At 49.2% G+C, this 16,708-nt stretch overlaps 1 protein-coding gene across 1 annotated transcript in view; it reads left to right on the forward strand.

Annotated features, from left to right (window-relative positions):
* Positions 1-14,201, forward strand: part of LOC139252419 (beta-1,4-galactosyltransferase 2-like) — a 28,420-nt gene extending 14,219 nt beyond the window's left edge. The window contains exons 5-6 of the mRNA XM_070873407.1: positions 8,781-8,885; positions 12,010-14,201. Of these exons, the coding sequence (XP_070729508.1) occupies positions 8,781-8,885; positions 12,010-12,145 (241 nt within the window). The 3' untranslated portion in view covers positions 12,146-14,201. The remainder of the gene's footprint in view (positions 1-8,780; positions 8,886-12,009) is intronic.
* The last annotated feature ends 2,507 nt before the right edge of the window (positions 14,202-16,708 follow it).

The following is a 16,708-nucleotide window of genomic DNA, read 5'->3' on the forward strand; positions in this document are numbered from 1 at the left end:
GCCATTCGGCCCTTCGAGCCTGCACCACCATTCAATAAGATCATGGCTGATCATTCACCTCAGTACCCCTTTCCTACTTTCTCTCCATACCCCTTGATCCCTTTAGCCGTAAGGGCCATATCTAACTCCCTCTTGAATATATCCAATGAACTGGCATCAACAGCTCTCTGCGGCAGGGAATTCCACAGGTTAACAAGTCTCTCAGTGAAGAAGTTTCTCCTCATCTCAGTCCTAAATGGCCTACCCCTTATCCTAAGACTGTCCCCTTGTTCTGGACTTCCCCAACATCGGGAACATTCTTCCCGCATCTAACCTGTCCAGTCCCGTCAGAATCTTATACATTTCTATGAGATCCCCTCTCATCCTTCTAAACTCCAGTGTATAAAGGCCCAGTTGATCCAGTCTTTCCTCATATGTCAGTCCAGCCATCCCAGGAATCAGTCTGGTGAACCTTCGCTGCACTCCCTCAATAGCAAGAACGCCCTTCCTCAGATTAGGAGACCAAAATTGAACACAATATTCCAGGTGAGCCCTCACCAAGGCCCTGTACAACTGCAGTAAGACCTCCCTGCTCCTATACTCAAATCCCCTAGCTGTGAAGGCCAACATACCATTTGCCGCCTTCACCGCCTGCTGTACCTGCATGTCAACTTTCAATGACTGATGAACCATGACACCCAGGTCCCGTTGCACCTCCCCTTTTCCTAATCTGCCACCATTCAGATAATATTCTGCCTTCGTGTTTTTGCCCCCAAAGTGGATAACCTCACATTTATCCACATTATACTGCATCTGCCATGCATTTGCCCACTCACCTAACCTGTCCAAGTCACCCTGCAGCCTCTTAGCGTCCTCCTCACAGCTCACACCGCCACCCAGCTTAGTGTCATCTGCAAACTTGGAGATATTACACTCAATTCCTTCATCCAAATCATTAATGTATATTGTAAAGAGCTGGGGTCCCAGCACTGAGCCCTGCGGCACTCCACTAGTCACTGCCTCCCATTTTGAAAAGGACCCGTTTATCCCGACTCTCTGCTTCCTGTCTGCCAACCAGTTCTCTATCCACGCCAGTACATTACCCCCAATACCAAGTGCTTTGATTTTGCACACCAATTTCTTGTATGGGACCTTGTCAAAGGACTTTTGAAAGTCCAAATACACCACATCCACTGGTTCTCCCTTGTCCACTCTACTAGTTACATCCTCAAAAAATTCCAGAAGATTTGTCGAGCATGATTTCCCTTTCATAAATCCATGCTGACTTGGACCGATCCTGTCACTGCTTTCCAAATGCGCTGCGATTTCATCCTTAATAATTGGTTCCAACATTTACCCCACTACTGATGTCAGGCTAACCGGTCTATAATTACCCGTTTTCTCTCTCCCTCTTTTTTTTAAAAGTGGTGTTACATTAGCTACCCTCCCGTCCATAGGAACTGATCTAGAGTCGATAGACTGTTGGAAAATGATCACCAATGCATCCATTATTTCTAGGGCCACTTCCTTAAGTACTCTGGGATGCAGATGATCAGACCCCGGGGATTTATCGGCCTTCAATCCCATCAATTTCCCCAACACAATTTTCCGCCTAATAAGGATATCCTTCAGTTCCTCATTCTCACGAGACCCTTGGTCCCCGAGTACATCCGGAAGGTTATTTGTGTCTTCCTTCGTGAAGACAGAACCAAAGTATTTGTTCAGTTGGTCTGCCATTTCTTTGTTCCCCATTATAAATTCACCTGAGTCCGACTGCAAGGGACCTACGTTTGTGTTCACTAATCTTTTTCTCTTCTCATATCTATAGAAGCTTTTGCAGTCAGTTTTTATGTTCCCTGCAAGCATCCTCTCGTACTCTTATTTTCTCCCTCCTAATTAAACCCTTTGTCCTCCTCTGCTGAATTCTAAATTTCTCCCAGTCCTCAGGTTTGCTGCTTTTTCTGGCCAATTTATATGCCTCTTCCTTGGACCTAACACTATGCTTAATTTCCCTTGTTAGCCACGGTTGAGCCACCTTCCCTGTTTTATTTTTACTCCAGACAGGGTTGTACAATTGTTGAAGTTCATCCATGTGATCTATAAATGTTTGCCATTGCCTATCCACCGTCAACCCTTTAAGTATCATTTGCCAGTCTATTCTCGCCAATTCACGCCTCATACTGTCGAAGTTAGCTTTCCTTAAGTTCAGGACCCTAGTTTCTGAATTAACTGTGTCACTCTCCATCTTAATAAAGAATTCTACCATATTATGGTCACTCTTCCCCAAGGGGCCTCGCGCAACAAGATTGCTAATTAGTCCCTTCTCATTACACATCACCCAGTCTAGGATGGCCAGCTCTCTAGTTGGTTCCTCAATATATTGGTCAAGAAAACCATCTTTAATACACTCCAGGAAATCCTCCTCCATCGCATTACTACCAGTTTGGTTAGCCCAATCTATATGTAAATTAAAGTCGCCCATGATAACTGCTGTACCTTTATTGCACACATCCCTTATTTCTTGTTTGATGCTGTCCCCAACCTCACTACTAGTTTGGTGGCCTGTACACAACTCCCACCAGCGTTTTCTGCCCTTTGGTATTCCATAGCTCCACCCATACTGATTTCACATTATCCAAGCCAATGTCCTTCCTTACTATTGCATTAATTTCCTCTTTAACCAGCAACGCCACCCCGCCTTCTTTTCCTTTCTGTCTATCCTTCCTAAATGTTGAATACCCCTGGATGTTGAGTTCCCAGCCTTGGTCACCCTGGAGCCATGTCTCTGATGTCAATTACATCACATCCATGAACTGCTATCTGCGCAGTTAATTCGTCCACCTTATTCCGAATACTCCTCGCATTGAGGCACAGAGCCTTCAGGCTTGTCTTTTTAACACACTTTGCCCCTTTAGAATTTTGCTGTAATGTGGCCCTTTTTGTTTTTTGCCTTGGGATTCTCTGCCCTCCACTTTTACTATTTTCCTTTCTATCTTTTGCCTCTGTCTTCCATTTATTTCCCTCTGTCTCCCTGCATTGGTTCCCATCCCCCTGCCATATTAGTTTAACTTCTCCCCAACAGCACTAGCAAACACTCCCCCTAGGACATTGGTTCCGGTCCTGCCTAGGTGCAGATCGTCCGGTTTGTACTGGTCCCACCTCCCCCAGAATCTGTTCCAATGCCCCAGGAATTTGAATCCCTCCCTTCTGCACCACTCCTCAAGCCACGTATTAATCTGAGCTATCCTGCGATTCCTACTCTGACTAGCACGTGGCACTGGTAGCAATCCTGAGATTACTACTTTTGAGGTCCTACTTTTTAATTCAGCTCCTAGCTCCCTAAATTCGTCTCGTAGGACCTCATCCCATTTTTTACCTATATCGTTGGTACCTGTATGCATCACGACAACTGGCTGTTCACCCTCTCTTTTCAGAATGTCCTGCACCCGCTCCGAGACATCCATGATCCTTGTACCAGGGAGGCAACATGCCATCCTGGAGTCTCGGCTGCGGCTGCAGAAACGCCTATCTATTCCCCTTACAATCGAATCCCCTATCACTATCGCTCTCCCACTCTTTTTCCTGCCCTCCTGTGCAGCAGAGCCACCTATGGTGCCAGGAATTTGGCAGCTGCTGCCTTCCCCTGATGAGTCATCCCCCCCAACAGTACTCAAAGCGGTGTATCTGTTTTGCAGAGGAATGACCGCAGGGGATCTCTGCACTACCTTCCTTGCGCTGCTCTTCTTTTGGTCACCAATCCCTATCTGGCTGTGTACCCTTTACCTGCGGTGTGACCAACTCACTAAACGTGCTGTTCACGTCATTCTCAGCATCGTGGATGCTCCAGAGTGAATCCACCCGCAGCTCCAGTGCCGCAATGCGGTCTGTCAGGAGCTGAAGGCGGATGCACTTCCCGCACACGTAGTCGTCCCTGACTTCCCACATTTATATTAATGCTCGAAGGCAGAAGGTGTGAATCATGTCCCAAAATAGGGTGTCTTCGGCAGCACCTCTCAAACCCGCAACCTCTACCAACCAGAAGGACAAGGGCAGCAGCGCATGGGAACACCGCCACCTCCAAGTTCCCCTCCAACTCGCACACCATCCCGACTTGGAAATATATCGGCCGTTCCTTCTTCGTCGCTGGGTCAAAATCCTGGAACTCCCTCCCGAACAGCACTGTGGGAGCACCTTCACCACACGGACTGCAGCGGTTCAAGAACGCGGCTCACCACCACCTTCTCGAGGGGCAATTGGGGATGGGCAATAAATGCTAGCGACAGCCACATTCCATGAACGATTATTCATATAATTCAAACAGGACAAACCATGAGCAAGAAATAGAAGTGGAAATAGGACAGAATTGATGGCTTGAGGGAGAAGGTATCTGGTTCAGTAACCAAGCTATTTGCGACCTTGTTAAATAGTTGATCTGATTTAGTGGATTTTACATGAGAACATAAGAATTAGGAGCAGGAGTAGGCCATACGGTCCCTCGGGCCTGCTCCGCCATTCAATAGGCTCATGGCTGATCTTTGACCTCAACTCCACTTTCCCCATATCCCTCGATTCCCTTATTGTCCAAAAATCCTTCCTTGGGTACGGAAACCAAACCTGTACAGAGTACTATGCCCTATATAATTGCAGCAAGGTGTCCTTACTCTTATACTCCAACTCCTTCGCAATAATAACTTTTATTTATATAACGCCTTTATGTAATAAATCGTCCCAAGACGCTTCACAACAGTGTTACAGAACAAAACAGATAAATTTGACACCGAGCCACAAAAGAAGAAATTAAGGCAGAAGCTTGTTTAAAGAGGTAGGTTTTAAGGAGTGTCTTAAAGGAAGAAAGAAAGAAAATGTACCATTTGCCTTCATAACTGCTTGCTATAGCTGCAGGGTAACTTTCCGTGAGCCATGTACAAGAACACACAACTCCCTCTGAATAACAACATTTGCTAGTCTCGAACACACTTGTTCTTTTCATTTGCTTTTCTTCCAAGTATTGTACGGACTACTCAACAGGATTGTTGGAAATGGCGAATTAGTGCCAATGGAAGGTGCCTCGACACAATTTTCCTCTCCGCCATAGTCCGATAACTCCCCTGCTCTTCTTCGAAATAACTCCTTGGGATCTTTTACGTCCAGCTGAGAGGGCATTTTTCTTTTAAGTGTCAGCTGGGAGCACCCTCGCCTCTGAGTCGGCAGATCATGTTGCAATGTGGGAAACGCAACAGGCAATTTGCGCACAGCAAGCTCCCACAAACAGCAATGTGACAATGACCAGATAATCTGTTTCTGTTGCGTTGATTGAGGGATGAATATTGGACCCAGGATAGCGGGAATAACTCCCCCTGCTCTTCTTTGAAATTGTGCCGTGGGATCCAGCACTGTGCTGGGGCGTCGGCCTAGATTTTTTGTGCTCGGGTCTCTGGAGTGGGACTTGGACCCACGACCTTCTGACTCAGGCGTGTGATTATGGTACAAATAGCCCGAAAAGCATGTTATCTCAGAGCAGTAACAGCAACTAAAAGCAGCCGAGCACCTTGGGGGATAAATTTGGTCGCGCCTCGGATGTGCGTTAACCCGGGCGGGGCGGTAACTTTTGCGCCGGGAAATGGTTTGCATCTCCAGCCGCAAAATTCACCAGCCGGGCCCGGAGTGTGGGGTGGGGCGGGGCGCTAAGGGAGACGTTGCACACTTGGCTTAGGCCGGTTGAACAACTGAAAATCCCGAGCTAAACAGCCGGCCTCAGAGCGATCCAAGAGAGGCCGGGGGGCGGGGGGGGGGGTGAAATCTGGAAAAAAAAACACCAAAAACAATCCCAATATATTACTCACGGACACCACAACATAAATCGCAGAAATAAAAAAACAATCCCCGTTACCTCAGGTCAACATTCCTTCCCTCACTGCTGCCGCTACAGCTCGGACCGCCCGCTTTCCCAGGCGTTCCCACTAGGGGGCGCTACGGATCGGGCGCCAACCGAAAATCGAGCCAGTGTCGCGACCAGGGGCGTTGCACACTGGCTCGCCTCCCCCATGGCGGTAATGCTCCGCGCCCCGCCCAAACCGGTCCCGAAAACCCCGTCGGGGTGCAGGGAAGCTGGCCGGCCCGCCCGGAAATGCTTACCGCCACCATTGTCGCCCCTCCAGGGCGCTAACAGGGGGGCGGCAGAAGGCCGAAAATCCAGCCCACTAAGCGAAAATAAAGCCGATCGTTTCCTGCAGTCAATATTTGCCACGAAGCAGCTCAAAGTCAGCCAGGTGCTTTCTAAATCGAGTTGGAGGAGGCGAGGGGAGCAGTGAAATGGATTGCAGACTTTATAATCTCCTGTGAGCTTTCACAGATGCATTTAAGGGGAAAGAAAGAAAGACTTACATTTATATAGCGCCTTTCACAACTACCGGACGTCTCAAAGCACTTTACAGCCAATGAAGTACTTTTTGAAGTGTCGTCACTGTTGTAATGTAGGAAACGTTGCAGCCAACTTGCACACAGCAAAGCCACAGTGCAACAGCTCTACAACTATTTGGTTAACAAATAAAGCCATGTGCCCCCTTATTAAAGGGACACTAGAACCCACAAATTCACAAATAAAACTTTACCTGAACCTTAAACGATCAAATTTAAATTTGGTTGCCGGGCGTGACGATGCACTCCAGTCCCTCCGGCGCCCACCTCTCGCGGAAGCCCGCGAGCGTACCGGTGGACACCGCGTGCTCCATCTCCAGGGACATCCTGGTGCGAACATAGCCGTGGAAGAGAGGCAGGCAGTCGGGCTGAACGACTCCCTCGACCGCCCGCTGCCTGGACCGGTTAATGGCCACCTTGGCCAGGCCCAGGAGCAGTCCTACGAGGAGGCCCTCCGACCTGCCCGCTCCCCTCCCCACAGGGTGCCCAAAGATCAGAAGCGTGGGACTGAAGTGCAACAGCTCGACAAACCTGTGAGCATACTCTCGGGTGCGAACATTACACTATGTCGCTCTCCCTTTGTACTGACTGAGGGTATAGCAGTCAGGTACGGGAATGGTCGGTAGCGATCCCCATCAGTTCATAGCACTGAACATCTCCCCTCCGTTAAGTGGTACAGCCCAGCCAGGATGCAAGTCCGCACCTGCAGAACTTCCTGCCCATGCAAATGGCCGGGGCTGAGGGGGAGAAACGATACAGCCAGCTGCTTCCTCCCAAGACGCAGGCAGCATCGGCTCCACCGTGACCACAGAGCAACATCTCCCTTGAACATCATTCTGCCCAGTCATTACGGTGTGACTCAGTGGGCGGGCTCTCGCCTCTGAGTCTGTGGGTTCAAGCCCCGCTCCAGGAACTTGAGCACATAATCCCGGCTGACACTACCGAGGGAGGTGCTGCACTGTCGGAGGTGCCGCCTCTCAGATGAGACGTTAAACCGAGGTCCCTCTCGGGTGGATGTAAAGGATCCCACGGCACTATTTCAAAGAAGAGCAGGGAGAGTTATCCCCGGTATCCTGGGTAGCCAACATTTACATAGTACAGCACCACAGAGGGCGCTGAGCACCTCGAGTCTCGTCGCCGAGAGCGTGCAGAAACCAAGCGGAAGGAGCGTGCGGCAAACCAGTCCCACCCACCCTTTCCCTCAACGACTATCTGTCCCACCTGTGACGGGGACTGTGGTTCTCGTATTGGACTGTCCAGCCACCGAAGGACTCATGTTAAGAGTGGAAGCAAGTCTTCCTCGACTCCAAGGGACTGCCTATGATGATGATGATGATGATGACAGCACAGAAACAGGCCATTGGGCCCAATGGCTCCGTGCCGGGGTTTATGCTCCACACCAGCCCCCTCCCACCCCTCTTCATCTCAACTCATCAACATATACCTTCTATTCCTTTCTCCCTCATGTGTTTATACAGCTTCCCCTTAAATGCATCCACGCTATTCGCCTCAACCCCTCCCTGTGGCAGCGAGTTCCACATTCTCACCCCTCTCTGGGTAAAGAAGTTTCTCCTGAATTCCCCATTGGATTTATTAGTGAGCATCTTGTCTTTTTCGCCCCTAGTTCTAGTTTCCCCCACAAGTGGAAACAGCTTCTCTACGTAAACTCTATCAAACCCTTTCATAATCTTAAAGACCTCTATCAGGTTACCCCTCAGTATTCCCTTTTCAAGAGAAAAGAGCCCCCGGGCCTATTCAATCTTCCCTGATTGGTATAACCTCTCAGTTCTGGTATCATTCTGCTATAATATCTCCTCCTTGGCGCACATGTGTGTCTGGCTTATACCCCTGTTTGAGCGCCTTGGGACATTTTTCAACTTTATGGTCCCTTAAAATGCCAGCTGTTGTTGATATGGTCTCATGGCGGACATATCTTTAGGCACAAAGTTTTATTAATCAAATCCCTCCATGGCCTCGCCCCCTCCCTCTCTCTCTGTGACCTCCTCCAGCCCTACAACCCTCCGAGATCTCTGCGCTCCTCTAATTCTGGCCTCTTCCGCATCCCCCGATTTTAATCGCTCCACCATTGGCGGCCGTGCCTTCAGCTGCCTGGACCCGAAACGCCGGAATTCCCTCCCTCGGCGCCTCCACCTCTCGCTCCTCCAAGGCGCTCCTTAAAACCTACCTCTCTTCTCTCTCCTAATATTACGTAGCTCGGTGTCAAAGTTTCTTTGATAACGCTCCTGTGAGGCGTCTTGGGACTTTTAAAAACGTTAAAGGCGCCATATAAATGAAAGTTGTTGTTGTTGTTGTTAAATCGAGACTTTAAATCATACTCATCAGATCCTTGTATTGAGGAAGTGTCACTGCTCTAAATCTCGCAGGGTGACGTTGAACGGGATGACTGTGGATCGACCCGATCGCAACATTGGAAGAACTAAAATGATACGGCACCAAAGGGACAAAGGAAATGAGGTCAACGAGAAAAAGTGAGTCGTAAAAAAACTGTCCCATTGCACACCTGGGTCCGGTGGGCAAACACATTGGATCACCGAGAATGGAGGCATTCAGGGTTACATGAGCATGATGACATTCACATCGAAAATGCAGCAACTTTTATCTCCGTAACTTCACTCTCTCCCACCGCTGCTTCGGCACATCTGCTGCTGAAACCCTCATCCGTGCCATTTGTCCATCTCCAGGCTTGACTATTCCAGTGCTCTCCTGGCCTCTGTAAACTTCCAACTCATCCATAAACGCTGTCGCCCGCATCCAATCCCGCACCAATCTCCACTTGCCCGCTTATGGGCATCGCTGGCAAGGCCGGCATTTATTGCCCACGAGAAGGTGGTGGTGAGCCGCTGCCTTGAACCGCTGTTCTTTATAGCGGTTTGGTACAACTGAGTGGCTCGCTGGGCCACTTCAGAGTTGCTGTGGATCAGGAGTCACATACAGGCCAGACCCCGGGTAAGGGCGGCAGATTTCCCCTTCCCTGTTGCATAGGCACCGGCAGCAACTCCTGTACTTGCTCCAGTGGCCAACCTTCGTCGGAGGCTTGGCAGGCTAGTCGAGGATGGAGAGAGCATCGCAGCCCGTTGCAATTCTGTCCTCATACGATATCCACACACACCTGTACACTCCCGCAGAGGGGGGTCACTGGATACTGATGGGCAGGAACCCTGGCTCATTCTCTTCCCCCGGATCTCCCAACAAACAGGGCCACGGTTTCTGCTCACCGCAAAGCTTGTTTACTGGCTCTTGATCCACCAGGAGTTGGATGAGGCCTGAGACTAGGCCGCACGCCCTCTCAGCTGGTGCTCTTAATTAAACTTAAGAACATAAGAATTAGGAGCAGGAGTCGGCCATTCGGCCCCTCGGGCCTGCTCCACCATTCAATATCACAGCTGATTTTCTACCTCAATTTCACTTTCTTCTACTATCCCCATATCCCTTGATTCCCTTAATATCCCCAAATCTCTGCCTTGAATATACTCAACGACTGAGCATCCACAGCCCTCCAGGGTAGAGAATTCCAAAGATTCACCACCCTCTGAGTGAAGAAGTTTCTCCTCATCTCAGTCCTAAATGGCTGACCCCTTATTCTGAGACTGTGACCCCTGGTTCTAGACCCCTCAGCCCGAGGGAAACATCCTCCCTGCATCTACCTTGTCGAGCCCTGTAAGAACTTTGTATGTTTCAATGATGATATCCCTCATTCTAGAGTATATACCCAGTCTACTCAATCTGTTGCACCTCATTGCACTCCCTCTGTGGCAAGTATATCCTTCCTTGGGGAGGGAGACCAAACTTGTACACAATACTCCAGGTGTGGTCCCACCGGGGCCCTTAACGTAGCAAAACATCCCAAGGTGCTTCTCGAGTGCGGAAGGAACCTGTTGAAGGAGCTAGGATTGCGGGGGGGGGGCAGGCAGAGAGGGTGGGGTGAAATGCAGATGTGGTGGGGGGCAATGATGGGCCTAGAAGAGTTGGACCGTATTCGCCGGGACATAGGCTGAAGAAAGATGAACATAAGAAATAGGAGCAGGAGTCGGTCATACGGCCCCTCGAGCCTGCTCCGCCATTCAATAAAATCATGGCCGATCTGATCATTTGCTCAGGTCCACTCCCCATAACCCCTTTATGTTTAAGAAACTGTCTATTTCTGTCTTAAATTTATTCAATGTCCCGGCTTCCACAGCTCTCTGAGGCAGCAAATTTCACAGATTTACAACCCTCTGAGAGAAGAAATTTCTCCTCATCTCTGTTTTAAATGGGCGGCCCCTTATTCTAAGATCATGCCCTCTAGTTTTAGTCTCCCCCATCAGTGGAAACATCCTCTCTGCATCCACCTTGTCAAGCCCTCTCATCATTTTATACGTTTCGATAAGATCACCTCTCATTCTTCTGAATTCCAATGAGTAGAGGCCCAACCTACTCAACCTTTCCTCATAAGTCAACCCCCCTCATCCCCGGAATCAACCGAGTGAACCTTCTCTGAACTGCCTCCACAGCAAATATATCCTTTCGTAAATATGGAAACCAAAACTGCACGCAGTCTTCCAGGTGTGGCCTCACCAATACCCTGTATAACTGGAGCAAGACTTCCCTGCTTTTATTCTCCATTCCCTTTGCAATAAAGGCCAAGATACCATTGACCTTCCTGATCACTTGCTGTACCTGCATACTATCCTTTTGTGTTTCATGCACAAGTACCCCCAGGTCCCGCTGTATTGCAGCACTTTGCAATCTTTCTCCATTTAAATAATAACTTGCTCTTTGATGGAGCAAGACTAAAAAAAAAGGATCAGGAAACAAAGTCATGAATTTTGAATTCAGTGCATTGAGGGCTGATGGGACGTTGTCAGGGTTGGGGGCAGGTGCAGAAAAACATTCTGTTAAAAACAAAGTGTGCTTTAAAACTTGAAGTTCAGGACATGCTTGAGTTAGATTCACCATCTATTTACAGTCAATGGGTGGAACATTAAAACACCTGAAAAGACTATTCCAACAAACTCCTGGCCGGCCTCCCACATTTTACCCTACGTAAACAAGAGGTGATCCAAAACTTGGCTGCCCCGTGTCCTAACTCCCACCAAGTCCCGCTCACCCATCATCCCCTGTGCTCGCTGACCTACATTGGCTCCCGGTTAAGCAACGCCTCGATTTCAAAAATTCTCATCCTTATTTTCAAATCCCTCCATGGCCCTCGCCCCTCCCGATCTGTGTAATCTTCTCCAACCCTCCCCCCCCCCCCGAGATATCTGCGCTCCTCTAATTCTGCGCTCTTCAGCATCCCTAATTATAATCGTTCAACCATTGGTGGCCGTGCCTTCTGTTGCCCGGGCCCCCAAGCTCTGGAACTCTCTCCCTAAACCTCTCCGCCTCTCTACCCCTCTCCCCTCCTTCAAGACGCTCCTTAAAACCTACCTCTGTGACCAAGCCTTTGATCACGTGCGCTAATCTCTACTCGGTGTCAAATTTGTATCTCCGCACTCCTGTGAAGCGCCTTGGGAGGTTTCACTACGTTAAAGGCGCTATATAAATTCATCGTGTTGTTTTTGAAATAATTGCAAAATATTCTCATAAAACCAGTCCTTTTTTTTTCTTCTCCAGTTACGTCATTTATAATCGGATGAAATATACGAGGCACCAGGATGGCTACAAATCTCTTAAATATTCAGTGGTCAAGTTGGAAAAAAGACAACTTTACACCAAAATAACGGTTGATATCGGAAAACCCCCGTCGTAAAGAACCGGGAATGTGCCTTTTCTACCTCCATCTGGCGTGGAATCAACCAAAGAAATGTGTGTGGTTGCTGCTTGGGACTACTGCTCACACATTTGAACAAAAAGAAAAACACACACACACACACACACACACAATACGGAGTTCTGTGGCTGAAATCTCCTCACTTTGAAGACAATGGTGTTCGATTCTGTCTCTTCCTCCTTTTAGATGTGAGGGAAGGGGTGTGGTGGGGGGCACTGAAGCTGGTTTGCTTCAACCTTCCCCTGGACAGGCAAAGGGATTCCAACACTTACTTGGGCAACGGGAAGACTCGTGAGAGTATGAATACGCCCGAGTGCTAAGGAACGATATGTCGCTCGCACCAAGCCTCCGATTCGAATGTTATCTTGCATCGATCCTGTGCACCTCTTTTGAATCTCTCTCTCTTTGGACGTAAAGGGAGGGGATCAACCATGTGACTGAAATGCGAGTTTGTTTGTGGGAGATGTCTTATGACAGGAGACCCCCCCGCCCCCCTCTCTCACATTTGCAGTTTACTGCATTCTGTATCGGGGAGGGGGACCGAGACTACCAGGGAGGGAAGTGAATTCCTCACTCCATTCACAATCCGTATAATCTCTCAGGTACGCCGCTTAAGTTTTATTTTGTAAATCAACCATTTATTTTCTTCATCCCAGCTTTCCCCCCCCGCCCCCCCCCCCGCACGCGGGAGCAGCCCGATGTTTTGGCTGGCTGGCTGTAGATAGCGGGGGGGGAGCAGATATTGTCTCGCGTGAAAAACACTCCCCATCGACGCTATCCACGGTGACCTTGACTGTTGCCACCACTGCGTTGGCACCCCAGCCTCTCTCACTCCGGGAGTCGGCTCCATCTCGCGGAAGGTGCTGGCTCGCCCCCCCACCCCCCCGGAGTGTACAGTTCCACAGGCACCTGCTTATTCCTTCACTACTTCACCCAAGTGCCCCACTCGTGACGCCTGCGGCCCCAGAACAACGCTCATTCAATTATCGAGCCATTCTGTGCAGCAGAGCAGGTCTCCAGTCGTCCTGGTTAACCCTTGTCACTGGATAAAGCTCTGTCAAGCCCCGTGTGGTGGCTGATGTGCAACGGCCACCACACGTTAAAAAAAATCCACGCACAGGCATCTTCCACCCCCTCAACTGGAGTTCAGGACATGGAACATCGGGTCCTTCATTGGAACAGCTGCCAACTCGTGTGGAAGCGAGTCACCCTCGTTCGAGGGATTGCCTGTGATGATTATGACCCGACCCTGATCTTGTCCCCACTCGCTTGCTCCCACACGAGCCCCAGACACACGGGTGTCCCAACAGGGAGAATGAATCACTGATTCGGTGCAATCGGTCGCGGGGAAAACCCTGGGTTAGATTCTCCTCCGTTGTAAGCACACTCCGGAACACAGGTCTGGCCGGGGATGAAGCAACTCGCCCTAGGGATTGAAACTTCAACATTACTTACTTTTTGGGCTCGGGACCCACAACCGAGCAGTGCTGTAAAAGGTGAGTTGGGGCACCCTTTTGAACCGAGTACGGTTTATTTATTTTTTTTAAATAAAAATGTGTTGCCTGACTTTGTATTCCATTTGTTTCCAACACGTTCTGTAAATGACATCATGCGTACAATCATGTGACTTCTGACCAATAGAATCGTTCTTGATCCAACCTTTTCCATATTCCCCCTCCCTCACCCCAACATTTTATTCACAAAGGTTTGTCATGCACGATGGCACCACTTTAATCGGGACAGGGTGGGGCCAACACATGTCCAAGCATTTTTTTAATCTTCCAATACAACTGTCCAGCTCCCCCCCCCACCCCCGGCCCATCTGCCGGGAGCAATGCCGTTCATATTTCCGTCTCCACTACCAAGAGGAAAATTCCTCTCCTGTGTGCAGTGCAAGGGACATGCCTTGGAAGAAGCGTTACTTTGCGATCGTAAAGCTCAATTTGTAACCTTTTTTTAAAAAAGAAAAAATGTTAATTGTAAATGAACCAAAGATCTCTGTGCAAAAATGTTTAAATTAAAATTATTTGTCAAATGGAATGATATTTATTGAATTATGTGCCCCACAGTATTGGAGGTGAAACTCTTGTGGGTTTTAAGTTGATCATAGAATGAAGGATGTGGTGGATGTAAAATGTTGATCCCTTTTTAACGGCCTTGTTATTGGATTCATTCTGTGTAAATGTGTTGGGCCCCGGTATCTGATGGATGTCTGCCTCCTTGGGACAGGAACACTTCGTTTCTGCTCCAGCAAGGCTCAGCCATCGCCCTGCTCCAGCACTCGTTCGTGCGCTCCTGAAGTATCGTCTGTTTGTTTCTTATTTCTCTCGGCTCCATTTCACCGACCCTGGCTCGACTGGCTGAAGCAAGCAGTAACTGAGCCACTCTGGGCTAGGGAAGGGAATGCTCATCCAGGGTTCCTGCTCCTAGTCACTGTGCAGCGATCCTGTGGGATGTGTGTGTGGGGACATTGGGAGAGATCAGGATCGAGACCATGTGTGTGTGTGTACAATGGTACAACCAGACTGATGTGTGTGTGTGTGTACAATGGTACAACCAGACTGATTGTGTGTGTGTGTACAATGGTACAACCAGACTGATGTGTGTGTTTGTACAATGGTACAACCAGACTGATGTGTGTGTGTGTGTGTGTGTACAATGGTACAACCAGACTGATTGTGTGTGTGTGTGTGTACAATGGTACAACCAGACTGATTGTGTGTGTGTGTGTGTATAATGGTACAACCAGACTGATTGTGTGTGTGTGTGTGTGTGTGTGTACAATGGTACAACCAGACTGATTGTGTGTGTGTACAACCAGACTGATTCCTGGGATGGGGGGTGGGGGGGATTGTCCTATGAGGTCTATATTCTCTGGAGTTTAGAAGAATGAGAGGTGATCTCATTGAAACATACAACATTCTTACAGGGCTTGACAGGGTAGATGCAGGGAGGATGTTTCCCCCGGGCTGGGGAGTCTCGAACCAGGGGTCACAGTCTCAGAATAAGGGGTCGGCCATTTAGGACTGAGATGAGGAAAAACCTCTTCACTCAGAGGGTGGTGAATCTTTGGAATTCTCCAACCCAGAGAACTGTGGAGGCTCAGTCTCTGAGTATATTCAAGACAGATCGATAGATTTTTGGATATTAAGGGAATCAAGGAATATGGAGACAGTGCAGGAACATGGAGTTGAGGTAGATCAGCCATGATCTTATTGAATGGCAGAGTAGACTCGAGGGGCCGAATGGCCGACTCCTAATTCTTATGGTGAGACACTGATCTAGATCCGGTGTGTGGACATTGGGAGAGAGCAGGGTCTGGATCCTATGTGTTTGGTCAGACTTTGGGTGAGCATGATCTGGACCCTCGCAAGAATCTCCACCTTCAGCCAGAGAGAGGAGAAGAAATTGGACACACTTTCCTTGAATCTAAGTTTTGTTCACCTCAAGGTTCAGAATGTCAGTGCTGGCAAGTGTAACACTGGCCACTTCCATTATCTGGCGTGAGAATGAAATAATCGGTTCCTGTCGAGTAGTTAGACGCGCAGAGTAAACCTTCCATTAACCTGCTCCAGTCCAACCTCCGAAGTGCACACCCTCCTGTACCAGTGTGACCTGTGACCCATACCACCCTGTGTCCTCTCGAGCAGGATTGGCGATGTAATCCCAAATAAAGGGGTATTTTTGTTGGAATTGGATTGGGTGCGTCCAAACAGATTTAACCGGGGAGGTGGGGGCCTTCCAACAGACACGGGAGACTTCCATCTTATCAGTCTGAGGTCCTACAGACGCCTTGCCGTTCAGTCCGCAAGTGTGACCCTGAGCTTCCGGTTGCCTGTCACTTTAATTCTCCACTCCACTCCCACTCTGACCTCTCTGTCCTCGGCCTCCGACACTGTTCCAATGAAGCTCAACGCAAGCTCGAGAAACAGCACCTCATCTTTAGGCACTTTACGGCCTTCTGGACTCAACATCGAGTTCAACAGTTTCAGAGTAACCGCTGGCCATCTTTGGCTCCCTTCGCCCCCCCCCCCCCCCCCCCCCCGCCCCAGAGCTTGTCTCTTTTTTTTCTCCTTGTCTCTAATGGCAGCTGATCATTATTCATTGTCCCACCATTCACACCCTATCTCGACTCATGTTTTTCTAACTCCTGGCATTAGCATTTGAATTTGGCCCATCATCCCTTTTGTCTCTCTAATCTCTCCTGTCTTCCAACCTATCACAGACCTTCCCTTTTGTTCTTTCCTCCCCTCCCCCTTTCAGGGCTTGTTAAGAATCTGTCCTGTCCGAACACTCCAGTTCTGACAAAGGGTCGTCGACCCGAACCGTTAATTCTGACCACACTCGACCAGCTCCGCTGGACGGGTCACATTGTCCGCATGCCTGACACAAGACTCCCAAAGCAAGCGCTCTACTCTGAACTCTTTCACAGCAAGCGAGCCCCAGGTGGGCAGAGGAAACGTTTCAAGGACACCCTCAAAGCCTCCCTGATAAAAATGCAACAGCCCACCGACACCTGGGAGTCCCTGGCCCAAGACCAGT

This window comes from Pristiophorus japonicus, unplaced genomic scaffold (genome assembly GCF_044704955.1).
Source record: "Pristiophorus japonicus isolate sPriJap1 unplaced genomic scaffold, sPriJap1.hap1 HAP1_SCAFFOLD_465, whole genome shotgun sequence".
In the NCBI taxonomy this organism is placed as follows: Eukaryota; Metazoa; Chordata; class Chondrichthyes; family Pristiophoridae; genus Pristiophorus; species Pristiophorus japonicus.